Source organism: Ammospiza nelsoni, chromosome 1 (genome assembly GCF_027579445.1).
Source record: "Ammospiza nelsoni isolate bAmmNel1 chromosome 1, bAmmNel1.pri, whole genome shotgun sequence".
NCBI classification, from domain to species: domain Eukaryota; kingdom Metazoa; phylum Chordata; class Aves; order Passeriformes; family Passerellidae; genus Ammospiza; species Ammospiza nelsoni.
In genome coordinates this window covers 89,968,871-89,994,021 of record NC_080633.1, presented here as the reverse complement: position 1 = coordinate 89,994,021, position 25,151 = coordinate 89,968,871, and the positions used below count along the sequence as shown (strand labels likewise).

At 46.5% G+C, this 25,151-nt stretch overlaps 1 protein-coding gene across 1 annotated transcript; it reads left to right on the top strand.

The window, feature by feature from the left end:
- The first annotated feature begins 14,562 nt into the window (after positions 1–14,562).
- IRX4 (iroquois homeobox 4) lies at positions 14,563–23,226 on the top strand. The gene is made up of 6 exons (XM_059482339.1): positions 14,563–14,635; positions 18,872–19,030; positions 19,971–20,222; positions 20,815–20,921; positions 21,829–22,151; positions 22,342–23,226. Exons 2-6 carry the CDS (start codon positions 18,986–18,988, stop codon positions 23,106–23,108), a joined length of 1,494 nt encoding a protein of 497 aa, XP_059338322.1. The 5' UTR covers positions 14,563–14,635; positions 18,872–18,985; the 3' UTR covers positions 23,109–23,226.
- The last annotated feature ends 1,925 nt before the right edge of the window (positions 23,227–25,151 follow it).

Below are 25,151 nucleotides of genomic sequence, written 5' to 3'. Positions count from 1 at the left end.
TCACCCAGTTTTATGAAGCTACAAACTAAAATCATGATTATAAAACATTTCAAGAAATAAAAAAAGTAAAAAAAAATTCAAAATCTTGATTTGTCATTGTACAAATCTAAAGTGAATCAATATGCTGAATTCTGCGTCCAGGTCTGATTCTGCTCTCCATCTCAAAAAGATGGAAAATTAACAGGGCAAGGTGAAAGAAACACCAATTAGATACAATGGAGAAGTGGGAACTTTCGGGGCACTTCCCTGGGGATGGGCTGAGGCTGAGCAGGATGTCAGCCCACACAGCAGGGTCAGGCCCAGTGACAGTTCTGGTTAGAACTTCACCATCTTCGACCCAGAGAGTCCCTGAACCACAGACCTCTGGAAGCTGTAAATTCCTGCTATCTGTTCTGTTCATAAACACTCAGCAGTCAATATCTGCCACTACTGAAGACAGGGACAGCCCAGACCAGCCATCCTTACACTATATTCTTACAATGAAAAAAGATGGAGAAGGGATGGAAGTTGAGCACATGACTCAATGCCTTGGCTGGAAATGGCATCAGCTGGACTACACATCAGGCAGAGAAACCAGAATCATTTTAACTAGCCTGTCTGTTTTCCAGATGGAAAAGGCTGCCTTTATCTGGCCCTGGTGCAGTAAAATGTTATTTTTGCGTATTTTTAATGCTGAAGTAGTCAGTTGGTTTAACCAGGGCAAGGTGATTAACTAGAGTGTGAAAAGGTACAAGAAAGGGAAAAAGAGCTTCTTAAGTTGTATAATGAAGTTATCCATCACGTTGCCACATAGGACAGCTCCTCTACACCTCAGTATAAAAATTGGCTGGCTCTAGAGAGATGATTTTACTTGAAGGTAAACAAATTAGTAACTTACTAAGATGACTGTAAGTCGTTTCCACAGAATCACAGAGCTACTTTTCTATGGAAATAATTATTTACAACTAATTTAGTCTCTCATAATCTCCTCCTGATTTTCAAAGTCCATTTTTAAAAAATCACGGCTTATTCTTAGTAGCTAAATTACAGTTCCATGGTCAGGAGACAGGGGGTACAAATGACTCCAACATAGCTCCTTGTCCATCCAAAACTTTCTTCTAACCAAAAGGTCTAAACCAAATATCTGGCCCAAAGAACCTCTAGTTATGGAACCAGAAAGGGATGTAAAATAGGAAATGGGACGTAATGACAACAAGATGGTTAGCAGGCACCTCCTTTTTCAAAAATTTATCTTACCTTTCTTATCTCAAAACACCCACAAGTCATGCCATTCCCATTGTCTAAAGCAGGCATATAAAAAAATAAAATCCTTCGCATTAAGCTAACAGAGCAATGAGCAGCAAGGCAGCCGTAAAGAAAACAAATATCCTCTTTATGTAATTAGAAAATTTATTTTCTGTAATATTAGAAACATTTTCATGAGTATAAATCCGTATTCCTCAAAGAGAATGTGTATGTTTATACTTTAGCAGCCACCTCTTAAAAGGCTTCACAAGACTTTTCACTGGGAGAGAAAAGAAATTCAACCAAAATATTCTGAAGCAATGATGCAATAGAAGTGGTCCAGAACTGTTGCTAGGAAAAGTGAAGGAAGGAAGCCCAGAAAACAGTTGCCAAAGCAGCCTGTTCAAATGACTGCAAGAGTCTTGGAATAAAGACTTACAAAGAAGGGACAAACACCGCTGACCCGAAAGGGGATGGTAAAAAAGAGAAGGTTAGTCTGATGTTCTTCAAGATTGTAGGGAATCCACAAGCCCTGATGAAAAGAAAGTCTTGATTGTAGGGTCTGTTTCAACAGCCAGAGAAGGCAAGTTACACTGATAAAAATACTCAGCATCACAAGGGGGAAGGTGTTCTTCCTATCATAATAGACAGACAAGTTTTGGGGACTGTTTATGTCACCCAATGAACAGGGAATTAGTGCCAAAATCTCTGTGGAAAACTTATCAAAATTTTATTGAACAACTTTCTGCCTTTGGTGGCAGCAGCTCTGGGCAAGATAATAAGTCCTAATCCACTGGAACTGAATGTTCTCCATTCACAAAGGAACATATGTCTGTCCTAGTCCTCAGGCAGATTTTTAGGAGCCAAATATTCTCAGTGCTAAAATTTTATAAAATACAGATGCCCTCTGATATTGATATTGGTATTGATAATGAGAATTTACAAAGAGCAATATTCACATTTATTTGGATATAAAGTTATTCAAAGGGTTTTTTTTCTCTTGCAATTTTAAAGCAAAGTACATTCTTGATTTTTGCAAAAGCATTCTAATGCAATTATTAATAAACTAGCAAAAGTTGAAATAGTGTTGTGAAAATTACACACGCTGTAACATAATCCATAACAGAGTATACAAGAAGAACATTAAAGAAGCAGCCCAAGGAATCATAATTTTTCTACATAAAGAAACTGGAATCTGTAGAATGGCATATCTGTGTCTACAGAAATAAAAATCTAATGGTCACAGACTACATAACCAAATAATAGATAACAATGCCTGGGTCAGCAATTGAGAGGAAGCCTCTGTCTAATTTATAAAAATCATGGATCAAAGAATATGAGTTCAAAGGAAAGCAGGACAAAGTTTCTTTTGTCTGGTCTGCTTGCCTACAGTCCATACTACTAGGATTTATTAAACAAACAAACAAACAAACAAACAAAAAACTTAAATTGCAGTAAGCATTCAAGAGGTTTTCTCAACCTCCCTTCTAGGAATTCTCTGTTATCTCTGACATGTGTGAATAGATCTTTGTCTAAAGCATTGGCCTTGAGTAAACAACAAAGATTCAGAGAATGTAATGATAGAGGGACCAAATGTTAGACAAAAACTCAATTTCTGGTTTTTGGTCTTTAGTCAGGTGCATATCATTAACCTAATCTAATTTGCTACTGGACACTTACAGGTGCAGAAGAATTTTTTTCTTCTGTCTACATACTAGGTATTTATAATTTTTGAAGCATTTGCAACAATGTCCGGTTTTAGTAACTGCAACCAGGTTTGCTTTCAATTTAGGGCAGGTTTCTTTCAGTTTAGGGCAGACTGTACTTTCAAAGAATGAATATAATTTTCTGAGCATTTCCATAAAAGATTAACTCATTTAAATTTCTTTTAAGTCTGTTGCATTCTAAAACTTTTAGATCAGTGTATTCAAGGACTGAGAAGAAAAATAGTCTTTCTTTTATATATATTTCTCTTATATCTAATTCCTCAATTATTTCTGGATTTCAGAATAAAGAAATCTTCTGCCACACAGCTCTCCAGTCTACCTTTCTTTTGTCTCTTTTCAGACCCTACAGATACTTACAGACAGCTCAATATAACTGTAGAAAATCGGGATGCATTTAGTGAAAAGTTCCCTGAAAGGACGAGTTCAGGTCTACCTCTACTCTAAAGGTTTCCAATATGCTAAAAGAAAAAAAGAAATTACTGTAGAATTTCTAACTTGGAATTAAAATCTGAATGGCTTGACTGAGGGACATTATTAGCATATGTTCAATCAGACTCACAGAAGACTTGAGTTCAGGTTCCTCTCCTGCTCCTTAAGACCTAAATTTTACACGACTTGCTCTGTTTTACCTGCAACAGGGAAGAATTACAAGAGGTTTTTGTGCTTCTATATCTACTGGCTTACCAAATCTTACCTTAATTTTGTATTTGTTAAATCTCTAAATAAAATTGCCTTCCTAAACATCACTTATGCATCTCTTTCTGCAAATACAGGCATAAGGAAATGAGTTCCATCCCTTGACAGATAAAAGATTTAAGAGCTTTCTCCAAAAATGCTACCTAGTCAAAGAGATGCTGAGCATCATCTGTGACTTACCAGAGTGGAAGCTGCTGTTGCTCAGAAACCCTGGTAAACTTCCGTGGGTTCCTAAATGTGTGTTTTGACTCCTGGTTTGGTTCAACAGCTAAAGAAAGAATTAACGCTGACAGATTCCCAAAGAGATATTGCTGCCAGAAGGGCAATTTCCTCTAGGCTGGTTAACAGCAGTCCAAATAAATCTGCCTTCAATGGAAATTTTAAAAACGAGACCATGAGTTCTGTGTTGAGGTAACTATCCTCAATAATCTTGGCAGTCAAGAAAGGAGAAAGAACAGGGGAATCTGGAAGAAACATGGGAACGGCTATTCTGAAACAGAACTACAGTATATCCATCAAGTGTCCTGTTTCTAACATTGACTGGTACCATCTGCTGCAGAGGAAGGCTAAAAAACCCTCTCGTAAACCAGCTTGAGTTCATCAGTTGGCTTGTGCCCCAAGATGGATTTTGTTTTTACAAATCTTGTGGGTTGATAAAGTAAGAAGATCCTGGGCATTTTATTTACCTGTAGAACTGCCCTTCTCTGGAATCCTGGAAAAGCCAGACTGCTAATTATATGTTTAAAAGTGTTTTGGGACAGGCCACGTAATTTTACTCATTTCATCCATTGCTAACTCCATGAAGTTCCACCTGGTAGAGGAAACAAGACCAAATTTGTTACATGCACAGGACCTGTACCACTCACACAGATCTATACACTGCTAACACAAACCTTTACTTCCAAGGAAAAGAAAAATATTAGACTTCCATGGGACCTTTGATGGGATTCAGCTGCACTGGCACATGGTTTCTGCAGTGCACATGTAAAAAAGAAAAAAGTGTTTGGTGGGAATGTCCTAGGACTTCATCTGTCTTGCTATTTTTTACCATAAACCTTTTTCTTATCAACTTCTGGGAAACATCTTCAAAGTTTTATTTCAGCAAAGCTTCTATATTAGGCTGCTTTAAGTTCCCTCTAGCATTTACTCTGTAGTGTCATCCCTAGTTGGGAATGCCGTCATTTGCTTGAAGGTAAGTTCTTTGAACTTGATTTTGAAGATAAACAATATTCTTCTCACTCAGCTTTCCAAAGCACTTCAAAATAGCTTCCAGATCTAAAGTAATGAACAATTACTATCCTTAGCGGAATTCACTAATTGCATGATTCATATATAACACAAGAAACATTCTTTATTTGTATTGCTAAAACTGACTTTCTTTTTCTCCCTCTATCTATAAAATATTCAATTTTAAATTGTACTATTCAACAAATTTTCCTAGGTGTGTGGACTTCTATACAAATAACAAAACAATAGAAAGTGGAATTCAAAATTTTAAAAAATAATTGTCCTGTTTCTCAGTGAGTTTCATGTGGATTTTTAGTGCAATCAAGGCAAGACAAGAGGAAGCCTGTATGGCTCAATGAAAGAAAGAAATGAAAGGACAAGAGAATTGGGACTGGACTCCTAAACTGCAGTTTAATGGCTGTATTTTTATAAATTCATAAATTCCCCTCTGCCTATGTCTTTTGGTAATTCTGAAGCACCTTCGCAAAGCTGATCTGAGTGTGTTTAAGTTCTCTAAACTGCAGGCGATCAGTTCTGGGGATTGTTATCTACCAAGCCACAGCACTTTGTAGTTCCAGAGAAAAAATGGTGGGTGAGAGAACCTTATACATTTATCAGTGATTACTGAAGCTAGGATCCTTTAAAGTAAATACATTTCATTAAGTAGGCGCAAAAAAATTTCCTTTGGTTTTGTTACTTCTTCTACAAAGAGGTCAACTACTACAGTCACATGACTCTCAATTTGCTCGAAAAAAAAAGCTGTTTATGTCACCCAAAGCTGTTTATGTCCTGACATATCTCAAGGAGAGTCATAACACAGACCAGAACAACAAGCTGCCCTCCCAATCTTCCCGTGACCCTTTCTGATTCCAGGATTGACTGCGGTTCCTCCGTCTGCTTTTTCCCACCAGTGTAATTCACATAAAATACTTTAAATAGGAAAAAATATGGTTTGTAAGAGCTACTTACATTTATGGAGTCTACAGCATCTATCTATAGCTTTTTCATTTTCAGATCTTCTCATGTTTTACTCCATTGTGCTTTCTGTTTCAAATCTTTTATGTTTCATGAAAGAGCAGTCAGGGATTGATGTTTCCAGCAAATCCTCCTACAAATGCTTGGCAAGCCTAGAAAGCACCGTCTGAGGCCCAGGAGCTGACAGAGTTAGGAGATCTTGCTGTACACATCGATGTAAGGTGGCTATCTGACTTTGGGAAAGAAAATCTGATCAAAAACTGCAAGCTGACAACAGTCAAACAGGGAACAAATAAAATAGATTTGGCCATTCAAGGTTTTAATAGTGAATTAAAGCTAGAAGTGACAGCGGGCAAAAAAGCAAGAAATCAGCTGAGCTCCCACTTTTGAGCCTGGGCAAGCCCCAGGGTGCCTGCACTTTGGTAATGGGAGGGACAGATTTTCTCACGCTTGTCCACTCTGACTTCTTCATTTGGCTGACCACGAGCAGCTGGCACAGGCACCTGGCCAGGCTGGTAATTGTCATCCCTTCATACTTGTGCAGCTTGGAGCATCTGGAAATGCCTGCAGTGCCACGGGCTGTCAGTGACCTCTGTCTCCGTTGTGTCGCCTCAGGTGAGTGTTCCTCCAGGTGATGCACAGCAGCTGCAGTGCCCAGCTCCACCAATGCACTCCTGGCTCTGCTACATCCCCAAGCATGCTGGGTTTGAGTGTGGTACTGACATTTCCTTGGTTCCTGGATAAGGAACCAAGTGCAGTGCTTGTCCTACTCTGCTCTGCTTCCAGCTGAAAAGCTGGGCTGGCATAGGAACAGAGCACATTGGGGAGCCTTGTGCAAGGCCTAAATGTCAAGCAGGACACGCTCTCCGGGGACACATGTGTGGCTGCAGGTGTCTGCTCTTTGTCTTTCACCTCCCACAGCTGCCTCTGGATATGGGCAAAGGGAGGAATCTGAGTCATCCTCCCAAAGCAGGCTCTTCCTTCAACATTAATGAGGATTTTGCAGAAATCCCTTGTCTCCCACTGTCTGCATCTTTAGGACTGAGCTCTACCTGCTATGAAATCAGATGTTTGGGAGAGGAGGAGGAGGAGGAGGAATGTTAACTGGAAAAGACAATGCAGAGGAAACAGTGCCTTGCAACAAACATGATTTCATTTCATATCTTGTCTGCAGAGGCTCTTGCGAACCTAAAAAGTAGACATATGAGCATACCTTTTCCTTTGTGAACCATATTCAACCTTGTTTGACAGGTATTTGCAATGAAATTATTCTACTTTCTAGACAAGTTATCCCAGGTTTACCCAGCTTTAATCTTAAGCCAATATTCTGACTTGTTTTAACTTCATCTCTTCTGTATGACTGCCACCATTTCACCACAGGTTAAAAAAAAAAAAAAAAAAAAAGGAAAGTGTTCAAGCATTTATTGAGTTTCAAAACAGGAGGGAGAAGAGGGAGAAATGTAGGGTTTCTCCACAATTTCTCAGATTTTGTGGAGTTATATTCGTTAATCCTTGTGTTCCTAATCAGACAAACTGCCCTTTTGAGATAAGTAACCTTAACTATTTGGGAAAAAAATCTTTTGACTGCAAAGTCTCCAGAGAAGAAAAGTTCCAAAATACTTCTTAACAGTAGTTTGAGTAATTGGTGGAGCAAACATTTAACAGCGAGTTCAGGCTTTTTTATGTAGAATTGACTTTAACCTGGCTGCAAATCACACGTGATAATTTGGTGGATGCGTCTGTTACAATTGTTATGGGTATTTGCTGTCAAAATAAACCTATCAGGCTGACTCTATGGCCTGCCGTTCCTGATTAAAATGGTTTTTACTGTTCTATTACTCTGATGAAGCAGAGTTCTTTGATGAGACCTGAGTTTTGTGGGTGGTTTTAGTGTTGTGTTATGTTTATCACAGTTTTAAAATTACTGTTACACTACACATGTATTGTCAGTGACTGTATTTTTTTCAGCTGCAATCTGCTGTGGATGTTTCCAAGGCTCAGTGATCCTCCCAGCCACCTCACACCTGCAGGGTGGGGAATTACTGCATGGAGCTATAGAAAATAGTTACATGGTCATGACTTAACAAAAATATTAAATGCTCAAAAATTCCAATGATGTTTATGATTTCAAATGCTCAAGGAAAAGAAACAAAAGGGATATAGATACATTTATCCCTACTGTCATTTTTTTTATTGTCTCAGTTTAAAGTGTTTTAAACATGGAGAAAATGTTAATGTGCTACTAACAAAATTATCAGTGAGTATTGTAAGTAAATACCCATTGGAAAATATTGCAATTAGTCTTTAGTAGAGTGTTTTCAGTCTTCTCATCAAATATAGCTCTGCCAAGCAGTACAGACACTTCTCTACATGATTTCTCTCTGTGTACATGCAAGTGTACAGACATAGATGTACATGAATGCACATGTGTGCGTAGTTCTGGTTTCTAAACTTATTTCTAAACTTTCTGCACTAATAAATAATACATGTGTAGTTTACTGTGACACAAGTTTATAACAAACAATAATTTTGCAAAGGTTAGAAGTTAACCCTTATCTCCATGGTACAATGACCATGGCTCTGTGATCTATTTTCAAAGCTGGGTGCATGGTGGAGATACAGAGCAGAAGGAGGAGCCCTCCTGCAGAACAGAGCACCTCTGCCAAAAAAAAATTGGCTGGTAACAACCTCAGCCTCTACATATTTCTTAACACTTTCCTGCTGTTGAGTCACACTGCATTATAAAATCACCTTGCAAATCAGAAAATGGTGATTGTTTAAACACTTCTACTTTATGACAACCTCAGATGCTCATGAACTACAGGCCAAATGTCAATGTATTTACTCATGGAGGTAGATCCCACTGAGCATTAGCTGGCATCCTGCGTCAGAGGGTTGCCCGCAAAAGCTGAAGGCATGCCATAACAGCTTGAGATCTTCAGCACCTTGCAAAGCCATGTGGGTGTTCAGGGTACTGTGATTAATCCTAGGAGCAGGAACAAAAAGGAAAAAAAAAAGAACAGATTTGGCCCATAATCAGAGAGCCAGTTAGGTGCACACAGCTGTGCACAATACAGATTGCAGGGTGTCACTGCTGCTATTGAATTCAATAGAAAACTGCTTACTGGCCTAACAAGGACAGATTTAATCCTAGACCCTGAAATATCTCCACAAACCAGTTAATTTTCAGTATAAAATGTCTAAATGTATGCTTTATCAAGCCACTTTTATGTTTCGCTGGCCCCTTTATCTTGTGTCAACCAAAAATTCATAATACCAATTTTGACTGAAGGCTGGCTTTAATTACAATTTCTTTTACAGGTCTCAACTGCTTTTTGTGTCCTGGGAAATGAGAGCAATTCTTTCTATCATATTCAGAAAGAAAATGAAAAGGTTGGTAAATGTATAAGTAATTTTAACTGATTCATTGATCTGAATACTTTTAAAGTAATACAGTAAGTATTTCTGTCACACTTTGAAGTTAAGCTTGGAGCTCAGTTACATCCCTTAGGGTTATTTTATAGCCATTAAGAATGTGTACCTTTTATCTGGTGCCTTCAATTAATTGAATTTCAAAAATATTCTCAAATGTTTTTAGAAAATCATTTAGTACCTGGAGGACATTCCTGTGTGATTTATTGTTACAGTAATTAAAAGCAGTGAGTATTACACTGGTCACTGTTGGAACTCCTGTCTGCCTTTGGCTATATTTTGGTTTAAGTTAAAACATATAGTACACTTGAGAGACTTGTGAAGGGAGGTAAGAAAAAAATTAATTCTTTTCAGATTGCTTCAGAATTTTGGCACACTTAGAAATAACCTCTTAAAGTGATCACAGTGATATTTACATGATAATTGTATGCAAGCACAATTAAACTTCTATATTAAACAATTAAATAGTGCTTTTCCTGCTATGGTGAATTATTCCTGACTACCCATATTAGTATTCTGTAGTTCTAATCATTGCCATAAATAATTTTCAGTTTTAGACATTCTGCTCTGAAGCCATTATTAAGAACTCTCAGGAAGAGTTAAAACAGCTAATGAAAATAATTAGCAGGGAAAAAAATGATGGTTCATCCTGCATTGAAAGATAACCCTAACTGAAAACTACAAACGCTGCCTTAATTGCATCTTTGTTTTCTGAGGCACTCACAGCTCTGTTCTGTGATCCCTTTTGTGCAAGAAGTGGCGGCTCACGAGCAGTTTTGTACCTGCAGTTTTGCAGAACTCCTCACTCACAGGAAGATCCATGGATTTACACCCCTGGCCCACGTCTCTTCGCTTGCGAAACACAGAGGAAGGAGCTTATTGCCGTGCTCCTTCCCTGGAGCCCCACCTCAGCAGCACGGCTCACCTGGCCAAAGTCTGCAGCAAACACTCTGTGCAGGAAGGAGAACTTGGTGCCACTGACTCACTTGGTGTCTTCTGCCTTTTCAGCATCTTCCAAGAGGCTTGGTTCTGCTTCTAAGTCTATGAAATTATGGTCTTTTCCTACTAAAAAATAATCCTCTCCACCCATCCAAATACTGAGCCCACTAAAACATCTTCAGCTATTTCTCTAAGCGCATCAATTTTTTTTTCTAACACAAAATAAATATATTTTCAAAATCATGGGCTCACAAATGGAATTACAGTAATATTTGCTTACAAAATTCCTTAAAACATAATCTCAAACCTACATCTTTGTGTATTCCAAAAGACGCTCAGATGGCCATACAGGATCTGAAAATAAATGTGGTTTATTAGCTTAGGCATGCATTTATGAATAAAAGTTTAGTTGCACAGATTCTGGCCAATACAGGCCAGTACCAGATAAACATTTCACATTCTAACATACGCACTGAAGTCATTGTTCAAAGTAATAACCTATCCTTTTAATAAACCATCCCCGTTACACAGAAATGCCTAAAGGTTTTCTAGTGCACATCAGTCTTTTGAACATCACATAATGAATTTAATGTGAGAAAAGGAAAAGAAATGTACCTGTATGGATCCCTGCAAATTAAGACAAACCTTGCTGCTCTGAGGCTACCACATAACTTGGCACCATATAACCAGATGAGGACAAAAATAGTTTGAGTGAAAATCTGATTTCTATCCGTGTATTTACTACATTCTGAATTATATTGGCTTTCCTGTGAAATTATTCCAGTTAAGTAAATTATCTCAGAGGTTTCATGATTAAGCTAATGTATTTCTAGGACCTTCATAGTGAACATGAGTTATGATACATGCATTAGTATATTATTCCTTGACTAGGTGTGATTTAGTAACCTCCACAGGAAAATAAAAGCCAAAAAAATAAGAGATCAAGCTGCTGTTTTCTCCCATCTGGTATCTCAGAAAGTAGGTCTTCAAAATAAAGCGATAGTGCCATATGAATTGAAACTGAAAATTATATTATATTCCCTTTCTGAATGGAAATATGTGGTGCTATCACCAGTGCTGTTTGTCTAATGACATGGAAAATTAAGGGTTATGACCACTTGCTATCATTTAATAATGGCCTTTTCACAGCAGAGAGGGCATTGCTCTAGCTACAGAAATGGGAAAGAATGCCAAAGAATGCGAGGATAGACAGGACCAACAGCATTGCTACAGTGAAAAGAGCACCTTTTAATAGTTGAAACATTAAAAATGGTTGAAACCTTAGCATTATTTGTCATTTAAACAAAAATAAAAAAGGAGAAAGACAACCTAACAACATTATGAACAGCATTAAGCAAGATCTACAAATGCACCTCTGGCCTTGCATTCTGGCCCATGGTTTTTGGGAGTGCTGCCCAAAAGCTTTTGCTCTTGTTGCAAGCATCTTCCCAGATTTATCAGTGGCCAGTGCTCCCTCAGTGTCCATCATGTCACTATGGTTGACCTGCCTGCACGTCTGCTGGGATTCCAGCTCCACTTAGCCTGGCTGCCCTCCTGCCTGGCTAGATCAGTTTCTGACAGAAAGCCACCGAGCTTTCTGCTACCTAGGTCAGAGTGGCAATGGATGGCAATTTCCGAGATGTGCAGGTCGACGTGAGCAAATTGGAAAAGACAGACTCGAGTCTGCTCACTTCCTTTAAGCATCACTGGAATAATTAAAAATGTTGATCTCGTGGACCTGAGGTTGTTATATTACAAAAGACTCATATTAATGTACTGTTACTGGTTGTAGTTGTTAATATAAAAGATTACTCTTTGAACGATGCCTCCTGCCCTCGAACATCATATTTCAGGGCAGGGAGGCAGCTGAATCCAGCAACCCCCAGCACCTCACCGCCGGAGTTTTCCCGCTGTAACTCGGGAAAAGCGGGGGCGGCCTCTGTCCGAGCACTCGGCGCTGGGACAGGGAAAGGTTTGGAGAACAGACAGGTCCCGGTCCCCTCAAAGCACACTAGGGCCGAAGGGCGGGTGTCACCTCCATGCGGCGGATGGTGCCACCCCGCCTGCAGAGCACGGGCTCGGCCGGACGGGGTCCGGGGGCGGCGGGGCTCCCCGGCACAGGCGGGCGCTGCCCCGGGGCAGCCGGCCGGGCTCAGAGGCAGCCCGGGGGTAGCACAGAGGGACAGGGCCCCGGGGCACGGGAGGGAAAGTCCAGAGCCGCAGGGCCGGGACTGGGACGGCGCACAGGGCTCCTGCGCTCCCGGGGGCATGGCAGAGCCCTCGTCCCGCCGGAGGAGAGGCAGCCTGGGCCGGCAACCGGGGCATCCACGTCCCTGTGGGTTTGTTACTTCGCTTTAAAATGCAAAGGCTCGTGGCACGATTGGCTTTCTGTTTACAAGCGCAGAGGGGGAGAAGGCTCACCTTTTCTTTCTCCGTGTGGCTTCCCCACATTTAAAGCTGCAAGGGCAGTCCGAGGAGGGAGAAAGGGGAAAGAGAAGAGGATTTCCCGGTTTCAGCATTCATCAGATTTACCTTGTCACTGCACTACAAGGTGCAGCGTGTGTCTAACATTACGAGCACGGGGCCATGCAAATGACACAGGCGTGAAAGAGCCCTGGCAAGAATAAATCTGTCGATGTACAGATGTTCCCTATTAACGTTACTGTTCAGCCTTGGTGGTTACTGTGGGAAGACACCGGATTAAAAATTCCTATTGCCACCCCACCTCTGCTGAACCTTTCTCCCCACACCTCTTTGTCTTCGCTTAATTAGGTAGGATATAATACTCTCTTTTTCTCCTCCTCTGTCTTATTGAGACGTCTGCCCAGGCTCACGCCTTTAAACAGGAATGATATTGATCCCTCCTCCCCCTTCTGTCAATCCCGATTTGTCCCTTTTCCTGCTGAACAAACAATTAAGAAAAGAAAGTACGGGGCGCGCGGTGGAACTTGTCATGCACGGGCTCCCGGGGGGATCCCGCGGCCCCGGACACCGGGCCCGAGCCCGGCTCTGACGGAGGGTGGCGGGAGGCTGCGCACCGGGAAAGGCATTTCGAATTGGGAGCTCGCCGCCCGTTCGCCCAGCCTCGGGCCCGTGTAACTTCTCCTCGGGAGAGAGCGGCAGCCCCGGGCTGAGGCCGGGCGGGACGGACGGCCGGACGGGCACGGCAGGACGGAGAGGACAAGCGGGAACAAGCGTTCCTGCCCCGACCTGCTTTCGGCTGTCCCCGCTCCCCGCTCGGCCGCCCCCAGCTCCGCCCGGAGGGAGCCCCCGGTGCCCGGGCAGCCTCTGCGGGGCTGGCAGGGCGGGCAGGGCGGCGCAGCCCGCCTCGGGGGCGCTGCAGGGAGAGGGTCCCCGGTGCCGCGCCGCCCCCCTGCCCCCTCCCCGCGGCTGGGCCAGGCAGTCCCCGGCAGCTCCGCGTTGCCCGGCTCCGCCGCGCTGCCCCCGGGCTATGAATAAAGCCGAGGCGGCCGCGGGGACAGGTACAGGTGCCCGTCTCCTGTGCGCAGGGCTACGCCGACGTCCCAGCCCGCCTCCTCCAGCGGGAGGGAAACAAAGACGGCGAGAGAGGCAGGGAGAGTTGCCTGTAAGTTTAGCACCTTTCAGTCGTGACTCGCGGAGATAAATGATAGTTTGGAGGTGCGCGCAGTTAATCACCGCCACGGCTGCCGTACAGCGTGTGCAACCCGCAGATCATTAGGTTAAATGGAGGACATTCGTGTCCTTCCAGAATCAATGCAATTATTGCTGGCAACAAGGACAACAATTGGAGTGGCAGCACTAATTTTACTAACCTGCTATTAATTATGGTGTCCCCCACGCCCCAGACGGCGTTTATAACCCGCGGAAGCAAGCGGGGCTGGCTGCTTCTGCTTTAAAACGGGAAAAGTTGGAAGTGGAATGCCTGGTCGCGTTGGAAAGTGTTAATCAGTGGGAAAGAGTGTGATCGGTGGAACTATTCACTTGAGCGTCACTCTGGTGCAGGGGGTTAGTGAAGTGGCGGCGGCGCCTGGGGACCGAAGGCTCCGTGCCGCGCCGCGCAGGTACCGCGCACTGAGACATGTCTGCGTTAGCTCCCCGCAGCTCCCTGCCGCGCCAGCCAGCGCTCGCCAGAGGAGACAAGCCCTGCCATGGCACAGCCATCGCTACCAGGTTTTAGCCGAAGCCTGGCGTGATCGCAGGTAAAAAATTTCTTCCTTTAGTGGTGATGCCTGTGAGTGTGTGTGTGTGTGTTTGTGTCTCTATGGAAGCGGCGGGTGGAGGGGAGCGGTGGGGCTTACCCCCCCCCCCCCCGCCCCCCTTCTCCTTCGGAGCCTGCTTTAGCAGCAAGGCAGCTGAAACCGAACTGCTGGAGGGAAGAGAAACTATCCGTGATGAATCATTTGGCTTTGTGCAATCTTTACCTAGGACAGAGGGTAAATGTATTTTAACATGCGTGTGTTATTTCTTGGGAAGGGGGTGTGGATATGATATTCAGCGAGCACTAAGGTAAGGTACTGAGACAAACTTTCTGGATTTTAAGGCAAACTTTAAAAAATAGAATTTGACCTTGCAAGCAGGAAAGTTTTACCTTAGCAGGGAAGTAAGTTGAAGCTGTTGGCTGCCAGAGAGCTCCAAGGTGGTGGCGTCTAAATGCCTGCGGATCTGCAGCACTGGGGGTACAGGAGCTGGGAAAGGAAGTCTTATACAATCTTGCTTTGCTAGTGAAGGCGTAGTTGCAATGCTCTGCACTGAGCAGGTAAATGTGAGCATGCTGTAGGGTCCATCTATTGCCACAGAGCAGCTGCCCAGGTCGCAGCATTTACTTCTCTTGCTGAAAAGTTTTGTGTGTGTCTGTGTGTGTGTGTGTAGGTGTCCATGTAAGAGAGAGAGAGAGAGAATGAGAATGCTGGCTCTAGCTCTTAAGTGTGAAAAGTTAATAAATACAAAGAACAGAATGAGCATGTGAGGCCTTTCTGCTTTAATCTAGATTGTTTGCCAAGAGGATTGAAGATTTACAAAATTAAAGCATTCAAATGGATAGCTTTGAACAAACTGATTTTACATGTAGTTGTAAACTGAGTAAATTAATTAGCAGTGCCTTCTTATGCAACTGTTCTGTTGGTCATCATGGCTCTGCCAATCCCAAGCCATGGCATGGGTTTGTGCAGGTCGGAAGCATTGCCTCCTCGATTCAGAGTGCAGGAGGTGCAGTTACACCTCAAATTGGCTCAGGGAAAATAAAAACAATCATGTTTACTGCCAATAGCAAGTTTCGGGGAGCTAACCTACGTTAAAATGCTGTAGGCTGCCCACGGTTCCATGTCAGATTCCAAATGGGCAACACGTAGATCTTCACAGCATTTATCAGGTGGTGTCAATGTTGCTTTAAGTCTGTAGCATGAAAACAAAGCAAAGTCGACTGGAAGAGCTCGCTAGAGTCTGTTTAGCCCATAAGCAAATTCCGTTGCTGAAATATTTCCAGGAGTGGCAATAACCCCTCCAAAAGAGAAGGCGATGAAAATGCAGATAGTAAGTGTAGCTGCATTAACTGCCTCTAGATCATGTCCCTGAAGACGTCCATCAAAGCCTGAGTCCTGAAGAGGTTCTGTTTTACCTGCTGTGGCCTGTTCCAGCATCACACTCTTTCATTCTCATTCCATGTTTTTACAATAAAACTTGTATGAGCATTGGCTCCAGGTACTCAGAGGAAAAGCTCATAACCCTGGGAGAGAGACCTGGATGGGCTTTGGATGGGAAATACCTGCTCGCCGGAGCAGGCTGGTTCTGAGCAGAGGGGAACTCTCCAGAGTTTCCTATTGATCGTGATGGGTTTCCTTGCTCAAACTTTGGAGAAAGCTGTGTGTGTTTCTTTCTCAAAAGCTGTTAACTGCATTGTACAGGAAAGGGGCTTTAACGAGGATCAATTTTTATTGCACAGCAAAGACTTGCATTTTCCAAATGCTTAAGGATATAGCCCACAGCATTAAGCGTCTTTGCTTGGATTTGAACAGTTACCTTGTTTATGTGCAAGAACCACAAAGGTTATTTTAAATCATTGTGGGGCTTAATGCATGTTTGTGCTCTGGCACCAAAAATTCAAGATGAAATATAATTGTGTTGAGTTTCTTATCAACAAAGGGCCATTATTTGTAGACTGTAAGTGAAACAACACATCAGCATTGGGGGAGAACGTAATGTCAGCTTTCAGCATTTAAGGTTATTAAGTTTTTTTGTCGCTTTTTCTTTTTGTTTGTTTGTTTTGGTGGGGGTTTTTTAATGACTGCTTTCTAGGGAATACAGATTGGAACTGACACAAAGCTGACCGGGGGTAAAGTAATAGAGCAGGCAGGCTGCAAAGAAAAATGACAAATAATTATCATGATTAATACAGGAAAGTTCAGTGCAAAAATGGGCACCAGAGTATTTGCATGGTGCAGTGAAAGACAACTGTGATATATAAATAGACAAGGACTATAAATATTGAATTTCTCCTTGTATTTTAAAGTTTAATAGACTCATCTAAATATCAAAACCTGTAGTGCACTGTGGCCACTGCGGAGTTGACATCTGCAGTGGAAAAAAGAAATAAAAACTAAAAACAATAAAAACACCAAAAAACCCTCAACTCCAGGACATTTCCCAAACTGTAGCCTGGAAAACTGGGAGGACTTCTTCAGGCAGTTCTCCAGATCTCCCAGCTAATTATAGTGCTTTACACCGAGCCGCTCTTGAGATAAGTGCAACTATTTTCTTCCCTAGCACCGGTGAGTTTTATTCCGGAGCTTAAACAAACATCCCCCAGCGCAATGGGCACAGGAGGCAGAGGGAGCAGCACGGAACGCTGCGTGCAGACCATTGTGTAAACACTGGGTGTCTTTTCTTCCCAAACAATGCAATGGTCCATCAGCACTCCGCACCAGAAGGAAGCTGCTGGTAAAGAGTGGCTAAAAAGTATGATTATACCTTGGCAGCACCCGGATATAGTGCAGGAGGAGGGATAGTGAAGCCCTTCTATAAAAGAAACCCAATGGCAAAGTTATTAATATTCTCAGAAATAAAAAGGAATTCACATTTCAGGTGAGGAAAGAAAAAGCTCTTTCTTCCCATCCAAAAATCAATACAGAATTCCAAACCGATTATTTATGTCATTTGATTCCCTTTCTTTATACGTTTCTCCCGGCTACAGATACTGAGCTGTCAGGATAATTTGCATGTACTGTATCTGATATCTTTTATTTGCAAACACTCTAAAGCGCCATAAAACGCCTCTCGTTGTAGTCTAACTCGATCTGAGGACTAGTATTTTCATCTGTAAATTAAAGCAATTACGCAGCAGATATTATATTATGTGTACTGTGGTCTCCAGATAGTCATCAATCACCCTCAATCGAGCTGTCAGTGTGGGCAGATTCGTTTCTGGGAGGCAGTCTTCCAGCTGGGGAGAAGAAGAGAATATCATCATTAATTAGAGTGTGACCCTGGGGCTATTCACATGTCTGAACCCAGGAATCTCTCTGAGCAAGTCTGCACACCATGGAGCAGCGTTCGGCTGCACCAGCAGCGCAGCTTCAGCCTCGGAGCTGCCTCCTCCGCCTCCTCCGTCCAGCCGGGGGCTGCCTGCTCGCCCTGCCTCGGCGGCAGCGGCCGTCGGGGAGAGCCGCTGGGGCTGCCAGCACCTTCCCCCCTGGCCCGCTCCCTCCGAGCCTGCGGCAGGGGGGGATCGCTGCCTGCTCGTGTAGGGGGGTCCCAGACCCCCAGAGGGTAGGCAGGCTGATGGCAGCCGTGGGATGGGTCGGGAAGGAGGGCGTGTTGGAAGTTAGAGATGGGATCAAAGTCTTTTTAACGTGAAAAGTCACATCTTTTCCATCATTCCCCCGAAGACGCTTGTAGGGTTTTCTACCTGTAATCACACGCCTGGAATAAAAGCCGAAAAGAAAAGGAGGCTTGCTTATCATGTGCTTTATTGTCAGCGTTAGCGCTAATTTTAACTGTTGATTAAATCTTAAATGAAGACTCAGTCGTGTGTCCCTTCATATGTCTTGTTTGTAATTGAGACTAATTATTACTGTGGGGTGGGAAGAAGCAGCTGCTCATTAATTAATTTCTAATTAAAAGTGCTTACTAGCCTTTCAGAGACTAAGGAGGGTGGGGAAAATAGCTGATACAACATTGATCCTTCAGATTAAAAACATCCATTTCCTTCCCTTGCCCGCAGAAATATATGTGTTGCAAGCAGGCGTTGCCGCCACCGAAGAGCTTCCCAAACTTTCCTCCCCTGTTAGATAGGCTGAAGGCGATGCTGGAGAGTCTATTTTCCATGCCAGGGGAAAGATTCCCGAAAATAAAATGAGCGTTAAACTTACAGGCAGGTTAATTTCAGTAGGTTTTGCGTGACGTCAGAGGTCTCGGCTCTTTTAAAACAACGTGCTTGTGAGCTGATGCATTTGTATCACTTTTCTTCTTCCCACCTTGTATTTTTCCGTGGGTGCAAAGTATTTGTTTTTGCCGTCACGTCTGCCAGCCTTGGAGCCTACATGTAACAATTATTTCTGTGTCGTAGCTGTAGCGGGGAAGGTGCTAAAATCGCCGTACATATTTAAAAAGAAAAAAAAAAAGTTTAAGTTTTCATGTAAATAAATTAAATGTGGTTTTCTGCTTCGTCCTATAAGCATCTAGGGACCTGTGGTTACCAATCAATTGGTACAACAGAGCAGAGCCAGGCTGCAATAGCGTGCAGATCAGACGCCTCGCCTTGTTTCTAGATAACTGGGAGCCTCTGTACCATGTCCTATCCTCAGTTTGGCTACCCTTACTCCTCTGCACCCCAGGTAAGACTTTTTGCCTGCCAACGTTAATTGATTGAATTTCAGTCCTTATCGATGCCTTCCGTCCGGGATGAGGGCTGCAGGGATCCTCTCCGCCTGCGGTAGCGGCAAAGCAGATGCTGTTCCGCAGCTTTACAAGGCACCCAAGTTCTGTGTCGGGCACCAGTTTTAAAATGGGACGAAACACGCGGGATTCGGGGTGTTTGGGGGTGATAAAGACGCGTGGGAGATGATTACAGAGATGAGAGAGGTGAGAAGGGGAGCTGGAGATCCCCAACCCCCACCCGCACCTCGCCCCCCCTCCCGTTTGTTTTTTTTTTTTCCTTTCACGATTAAATTCACAGTTTATCAATTAAACATGGATGTACAGAGGTCCGGCCCGTAGAAAAAGAATGGGATATTCTAAACCAGCAGGTTAATAACAGATGCGTGCGTGGCTGCTACAAATCTGCAGTCAAAATAAATATGCATGAATGACTTCGAAAAAAAGGGTTTAAAAACGCAGATGGGGATCATTGTGCTGCAAGAGGAGAAAACGGTGTAAACCCCAGTCTTGTGAAAACACCCCAGGAAAAGTTAGCTTTTAAATGCAGAGGGCCTGAGGAATGTATTATAGAGGATTAAACATCCACAGTCACGGGGCGTTTGGTTGTTGTTGTTGTTGTGGAGTCGTTCTAAAAAACTCATAAAATACTTGCACCTCTGCGCTTCTGCAGAGCGTTTCTATCACGATTGAAGTAAAATACTCCAGAGGAGGCAGGAGGGCGGGCGACACCCCAAAGCTACGACCTGATTTTGGGAAAAAAAAAAACCCCAAAACCAAACCGAACCCAAACAAAACCCTACCAAACCCACACAATCCAAAAGCAACCGACCCCAAACTTGGTTGCACTTTGGGAAGTTCCCCCCACCCCGCCCTCAGCGCCGCTCTCTTTCCCTGCAGTTCCTGATGAGCACCAACTCCCTGACGACCTGCTGCGAGTCCAGCAGCCGCACGCTGGCGGAGACGGGGGCGGCCGCCTCGGCGCAGACGCCCGTGTACTGCCCGGTGTACGAGAGCCGCCTGCTCGCCACCGCCCGCCACGAGCTCAACTCCGCCGCCGCCCTGGGCGTCTACGGCGGGCCCTACGCCGGGCCCCAGGGCTATGGAAACTACGTGACCTACGGGACAGAGGCTCCCGCCTTCTACTCCCTGGTAAGCCGCCCGGGAGATGCTCGCTCCCTCCCTCCCTCCCGGGCCCCGGGGGCGGCTGGGCGGGACCCCCTCCCCGGGCGGGGGCAGCCCCGGGCGCTTCTCCTGCGCCCCGCCGCGCCCCGGGCCCAGCCCCGCGGTCAGCAGCTGCGCCTGCCCGGCGCTCGCCCCTCACGGTAACGCAATTAAAAGTCGCGCCTGAAGAGCTGCCGAGGGCCCGTCCGGGCGGGCAGTTCAGGGCGACCCATACCCAGGCTTGCAAAAAAAAAAAAAAAAGATGCGGTCTTCCCACACAGCCTTTTTTTTTATTTTCCTTTTTTTTTTTCTTTGCCTCTTTTTTTTCCCCTTGCACCGTAACAGCGCGAGTTAATGTCCCTATTGATGTCGCTGGGCGCCGTGGCCGAGGGGCCCCCGCGAAGGTCCGGTCGGGCCGCGGGGCGGGGGAGCCGGGCAGGGGTGCCGGGGGAGCCGGGCGGGGGAGCCGGGCAGGGGTGCCGGGGGCTGAGGGCGGCGGTGCCGAGCGCGGTCCGGGCTGTGCCGGTGCCGGGGCCTGAGGGCGGCGGGGCCTGAGGGCGGCGGGCGGCGTCTCTTGCAGAACAGTTTGGAGGCGAAGGACGGGAGCGGCTCTGCGCATGCGGGCATCGCCCCCGCGGCTGCCTACTACCCCTACGATCACACCCTCAGCCAGTACCAGTACGACAGGTAAGCGCCGTGCCCAGCCCGGCCCCGCTCGCTGCCCCCGGCCCCGCCACCCCCGCCCGCCAACCCCGCCCCGCTCCGCCAGCCTGCCCGCTCGCCTCTCAGCATCTCCCGGCCCCAGCCGTGTCGCCTCCCCTTTCCCGCACCCACGCGGGGTCCTCCGCCCCCCGGGCGGGCGGTAGCGCGGGGGGCAATCCCTCTTTACCGGGGCCGTAATTATCTTTCCGTGCGCGGAGTCAGGCTTGGGCATCCCGTGTATATTTATTAGTTTTAAAGCAGCGCAAACCCCCTTACACGCCGCTCCCAGCTCAGAGGCCCATTGGGCGCCAGTGACCTTTCCTGGAGGATGTGCATTAAATATTCAGTCGCAGCCCAGTGTCATCTGCGTTAGGTTCCTACAATTTCAGGAACAAAAGGGTAAAGGAGATTACTAATAAAAGGAGTAAGAGGAAATATATTTCTATTAACACTTATGCCCAGGGGTCACCCCGATGAATTTTGTTTGGGGAGGACTAATAAAACGAGAGGAAAGTGGTATTTCTCTGAGTTCGCAAGCTGCTAGGATTTTCCTGCTGTCCGAAATGTTGACATTGACTTTACAGCAAATAAAAGCAGACGATTCCTTCCCTCTTTCTGCCACCACCGCCAAGGCAGAGTGGAAATTTGCACTGCCCGCTGCTGCTGCTGGTTGAACCCTTCCTTCTTGCTGAATTTTCTAGGCTGGTCTCCCTCATAAAGCTGAGCTGTCCCCATTCCTCTTAAAACCGAGCTGTCCTCATCCATCTCCCCCCTCTCCGGTCCAGCTGCCCTCCTGGGGTGCCGCAGGCAAGCGGCGGGGCCGGGGCTGTGGGCAGGTGCGCGAGGGGCGACAGCGAGCTGTCACATCCCGGGGGCTCCCCTGTGCCCGCAGGTACGGGACGATGGACGGCGGGACGCGGAGGAAAAACGCCACCCGAGAGACGACCAGCACGCTGAAGGCCTGGCTGCAGGAGCACCGCAAGAACCCCTACCCCACCAAGGGCGAGAAGATCATGCTGGCCATCATCACCAAGATGACCCTCACCCAGGTCTCCACCTGGTTCGCCAACGCCCGCCGGCGGCTCAAGAAGGAGAACAAGATGACCTGGCCGCCGCGGAACAAGTGCTCTGACGAGAAGCGGCCCTACGAGGAAGAGGAGGAGGAGGAGGAGGAGGGTTCGCAGGAAGAGGCGATGAAGAGCGGGAAAGCCGAGGGTACCCTGCTAAAACCAGGCACTTAGCGGTGCGGCCGCGGGGGCTCGGCCGGCAGCTCGCCCCCGGGGCGGGCCTCGCTGGTGGGGGCGGCCGCGGGCCTCGCTGGTGGGGGCGGCCGCGGGGCAGTGCGGCGCCGACAGTGACCGTGTGTCTTGTTTTTGCTGTCCCTTCCCCCGCCCCCGCCCCGCAGAACCCACGGGCAAGGAGGAGAAGGAGCTGGAGCTCAGCGACCTGGAGGACTTGGACGCCGCCGAGTCGGAGAGCTCGGAGTGCGAGCTGCGGCGGCCCTTCCCGCACCCGCTCCCGCACCCGCACCCGCTCCCGCTCCCGGGCGGCAGCCTCCCGCCGCGGCCCGCCGAGCTCCCCGCCAAGATGCCGCCGCCCGCCGCCGCCGGGGAGGAGGAGGAGGAGGAGGAGGCGGCGGCAGAGCGAGCGCGGAGCTGCCTGAAGACGGCGGCGGAGGAGTGCGGCCCCGACCCGCTGGGCGCTCGGCAGCGCGGCTGCGAGTCCAAGATGTGCTTCCAGCAGGGGCAGCAGCTGCTGGAGGCGAAGCCCAGGATTTGGTCCCTGGCGCACACCGCCACCTCCCTCAACCAGGCCGAGTACCCTTCCTGCATGCTGAAACGGCCCGGGGGCTCGGCCGCCGCCGCCGCTCCCGCCCCGGTCAGCGTCATGGACAGGCACCAGGATTCGCCGGTGACCAACCTCAGGAACTGGGTGGACGGGGTGTTTCACGACCCCCTGTTCAGGCACAGTACTTTAAACCAAGCCCTGAGCAACACAACAGTTTCCTGGGCTACCACCAAAGGAGCCATTCTGGAAACGGGCGCCTTGGGACGCGCGGTGGGGAACGGCGCCAATGTGCTCAAGGGGCAGCTCTCAAACCTGGCCCACCATGACTCAAACAAAGAGTTTCTGGCGTTTCCCAAATCAGGAAGCAAAATGTTTTGTTCCTAACAGGCCCGCCGAGGGGCAAAGGACTTTCTAACGCTTGAAGAGTCAGCTACACTGAAAAGAGACTTGCAAGAGTTTAAATTTAAAAATAAAAACTTTTTCTTCCTTTTTTTTTTTTTTTAAACACAAACAACATAAACGAGGATTTAAAGTTCAGTTTGCTCAGTTCAACGGAAAGACTTTGCTCATTCCTGTTCTGAACATTTTCTCCTGGCTGCGACTTTAAGGGATCAATGTCGTGAAAGTTATTTAATTCCATGTCCAAAAAGCACGTACTATAGTGTAGACCTACTTAAAAAGTTTACATCCGAAAGTTTACAAACGGGAAATTTTAATTCAGATTTAATTTAAGGCATGCCGACATTAGTTGTAAAGACTTCTCGAGAGTTTTTCCTCCTGATTTCCTTGTTAGCATATAATTCACAAACAGCACTTCTACTAAGTTTACACCTACTGCACAAATTTATCTTGACAAAAAAAAATATGTTAAAGGGTATGCTCACTCCAATAAATTGTCTGTTTCAGAGGTAACACAAGTGGTGGCGTTTTGCATTGGGCAACAAACAACTTCTATGTTTCAAATTCCCCCTCGGAGCCGACTCCGGTAATTCCAAGGACTGTCAACAGGCTGCCGGGAGAGGGGAAGAGAGGCTCGGCGCAGCGCGGCCGCGGGACTGAGGACGGAGCCCGGGGATGCTGGGATGCGCTCCGCGGGGCAGCGCCGGGCCCCGGCCGCGTCCCGGGCCGGCAGCGGGGGCTCCGGCTCCCTTCCGAGGCCCGGCGGGGCGGGAGCATCCCTCGCTTCCCCCTCCCCTCCTTCCCGAGCTGCGGGCGGGCGGGGGTCGGCCCCCAAGGGCCGGGCTCTGCCGCGGCGTCGCCTCCGCCGTGCGCGGAGCAATTGATTCACATGGAAAATTTGATCTTTTAAAGAACCGTTTTAGCTTTCCAGCTCCTCTGCCAGTGCGGAGAATCGCTGATCCGCCATGAATATTTCAGCACTTCAGTACAGATGCTTTACCGTTTTGACATTAAATAGAGTGCAGCCAACAAAAAGAGAGAGGGAGGAAGAGCGCTCTCGACGTGTGATTCAGGAGCACTCGCAGCCAATTTACCGCTTAGATAACAGGCGCTTAAAAGATTTCCTTTCCTTCCCCGGAATGGGAACAAACTTGACTGATCCCCGGACCGGGAGACAGGGAGAACTGCTGGAAAAGGAACTGCGAGGCAACAATAGATACCGGCTTACCCGGGCCGGCCCAAAACCCCTGAGCCTGGGCGCCCGGTGCGACGATGAACCGAGAGCACCCGAAGGACCAAACTGACATCGGCACAGGCAGAAGAGCTTTCCTTGCCTCCCAGCATTCTCGCCCATCCCACCCCAGCGGCTCCCCGTCGGTCCGCCCCTCTTCACAATAAATAAATAAGATTACAATAAAGGGGGGAAATATACAAAGACAACTATAAACGCAACCGAGAAAACACTCAGCCAAAATATAACATACTCCAGCCTGCGAAGTTTCTAGCGAGACCTGTTAGTGCAAGGACTGAATAAAGGAATCCAGGTGCGGAGATCAGATCAAGCCCTTCCCCTCTCTGCGAGCAGCCGTAATTGGATTGTATCCAGTCATATTCCCTGTCATTGTATTGACTTTCGCTCTCTTGGATGATATTATCGAGATCACTGAACCCCTCTGCTGATCTGGCTGTCAAAAGGCTCAGACAGGAGCCCCCGGCCTGGAAAACGTGCATCAGCCGAGATAATTTGAAGTGAAATTTTCATTTTGACAGTAAACCCCTCAATTTCTAAAGGCTCTGCACCCGGAGAGCTCGGTGGCAGGGGGAGGCTTTACAGAAAGCCCACGTCTTAAACTGAAAAGGGCAAAAGAACTCGAATTAGTTGTAATAGATAAAAGGGCAAAAATAAAGAGTCAAGGGTACTTGACAGTAATAGCGAAAGTGGAGTCTCGGGGGAGCCGCGATCTCAGCTAAAGGCTGGGCCGGCAGGAATTTTAATGCAGCCGGGGCGGCCGGCGAGCTTTGCCTCTG

Excerpts from the sequence above, each read along its gene's own strand:
- IRX4 (XM_059482339.1), top strand. The coding sequence starts at position 18,986 with ATGTCCTATCCTCAGTTTGGCTACCCTTACTCCTCTGCACCCCAG. Across the intron at positions 20,223-20,814 it reads CTCCCGCCTTCTACTCCCTG|AACAGTTTGGAGGCGAAGGA; the intron begins GTAAGCCGCCCG and ends CGTCTCTTGCAG. Across the intron at positions 22,152-22,341 it reads GAAGAGCGGGAAAGCCGAGG|AACCCACGGGCAAGGAGGAG; the intron begins GTACCCTGCTAA and ends CCCGCCCCGCAG.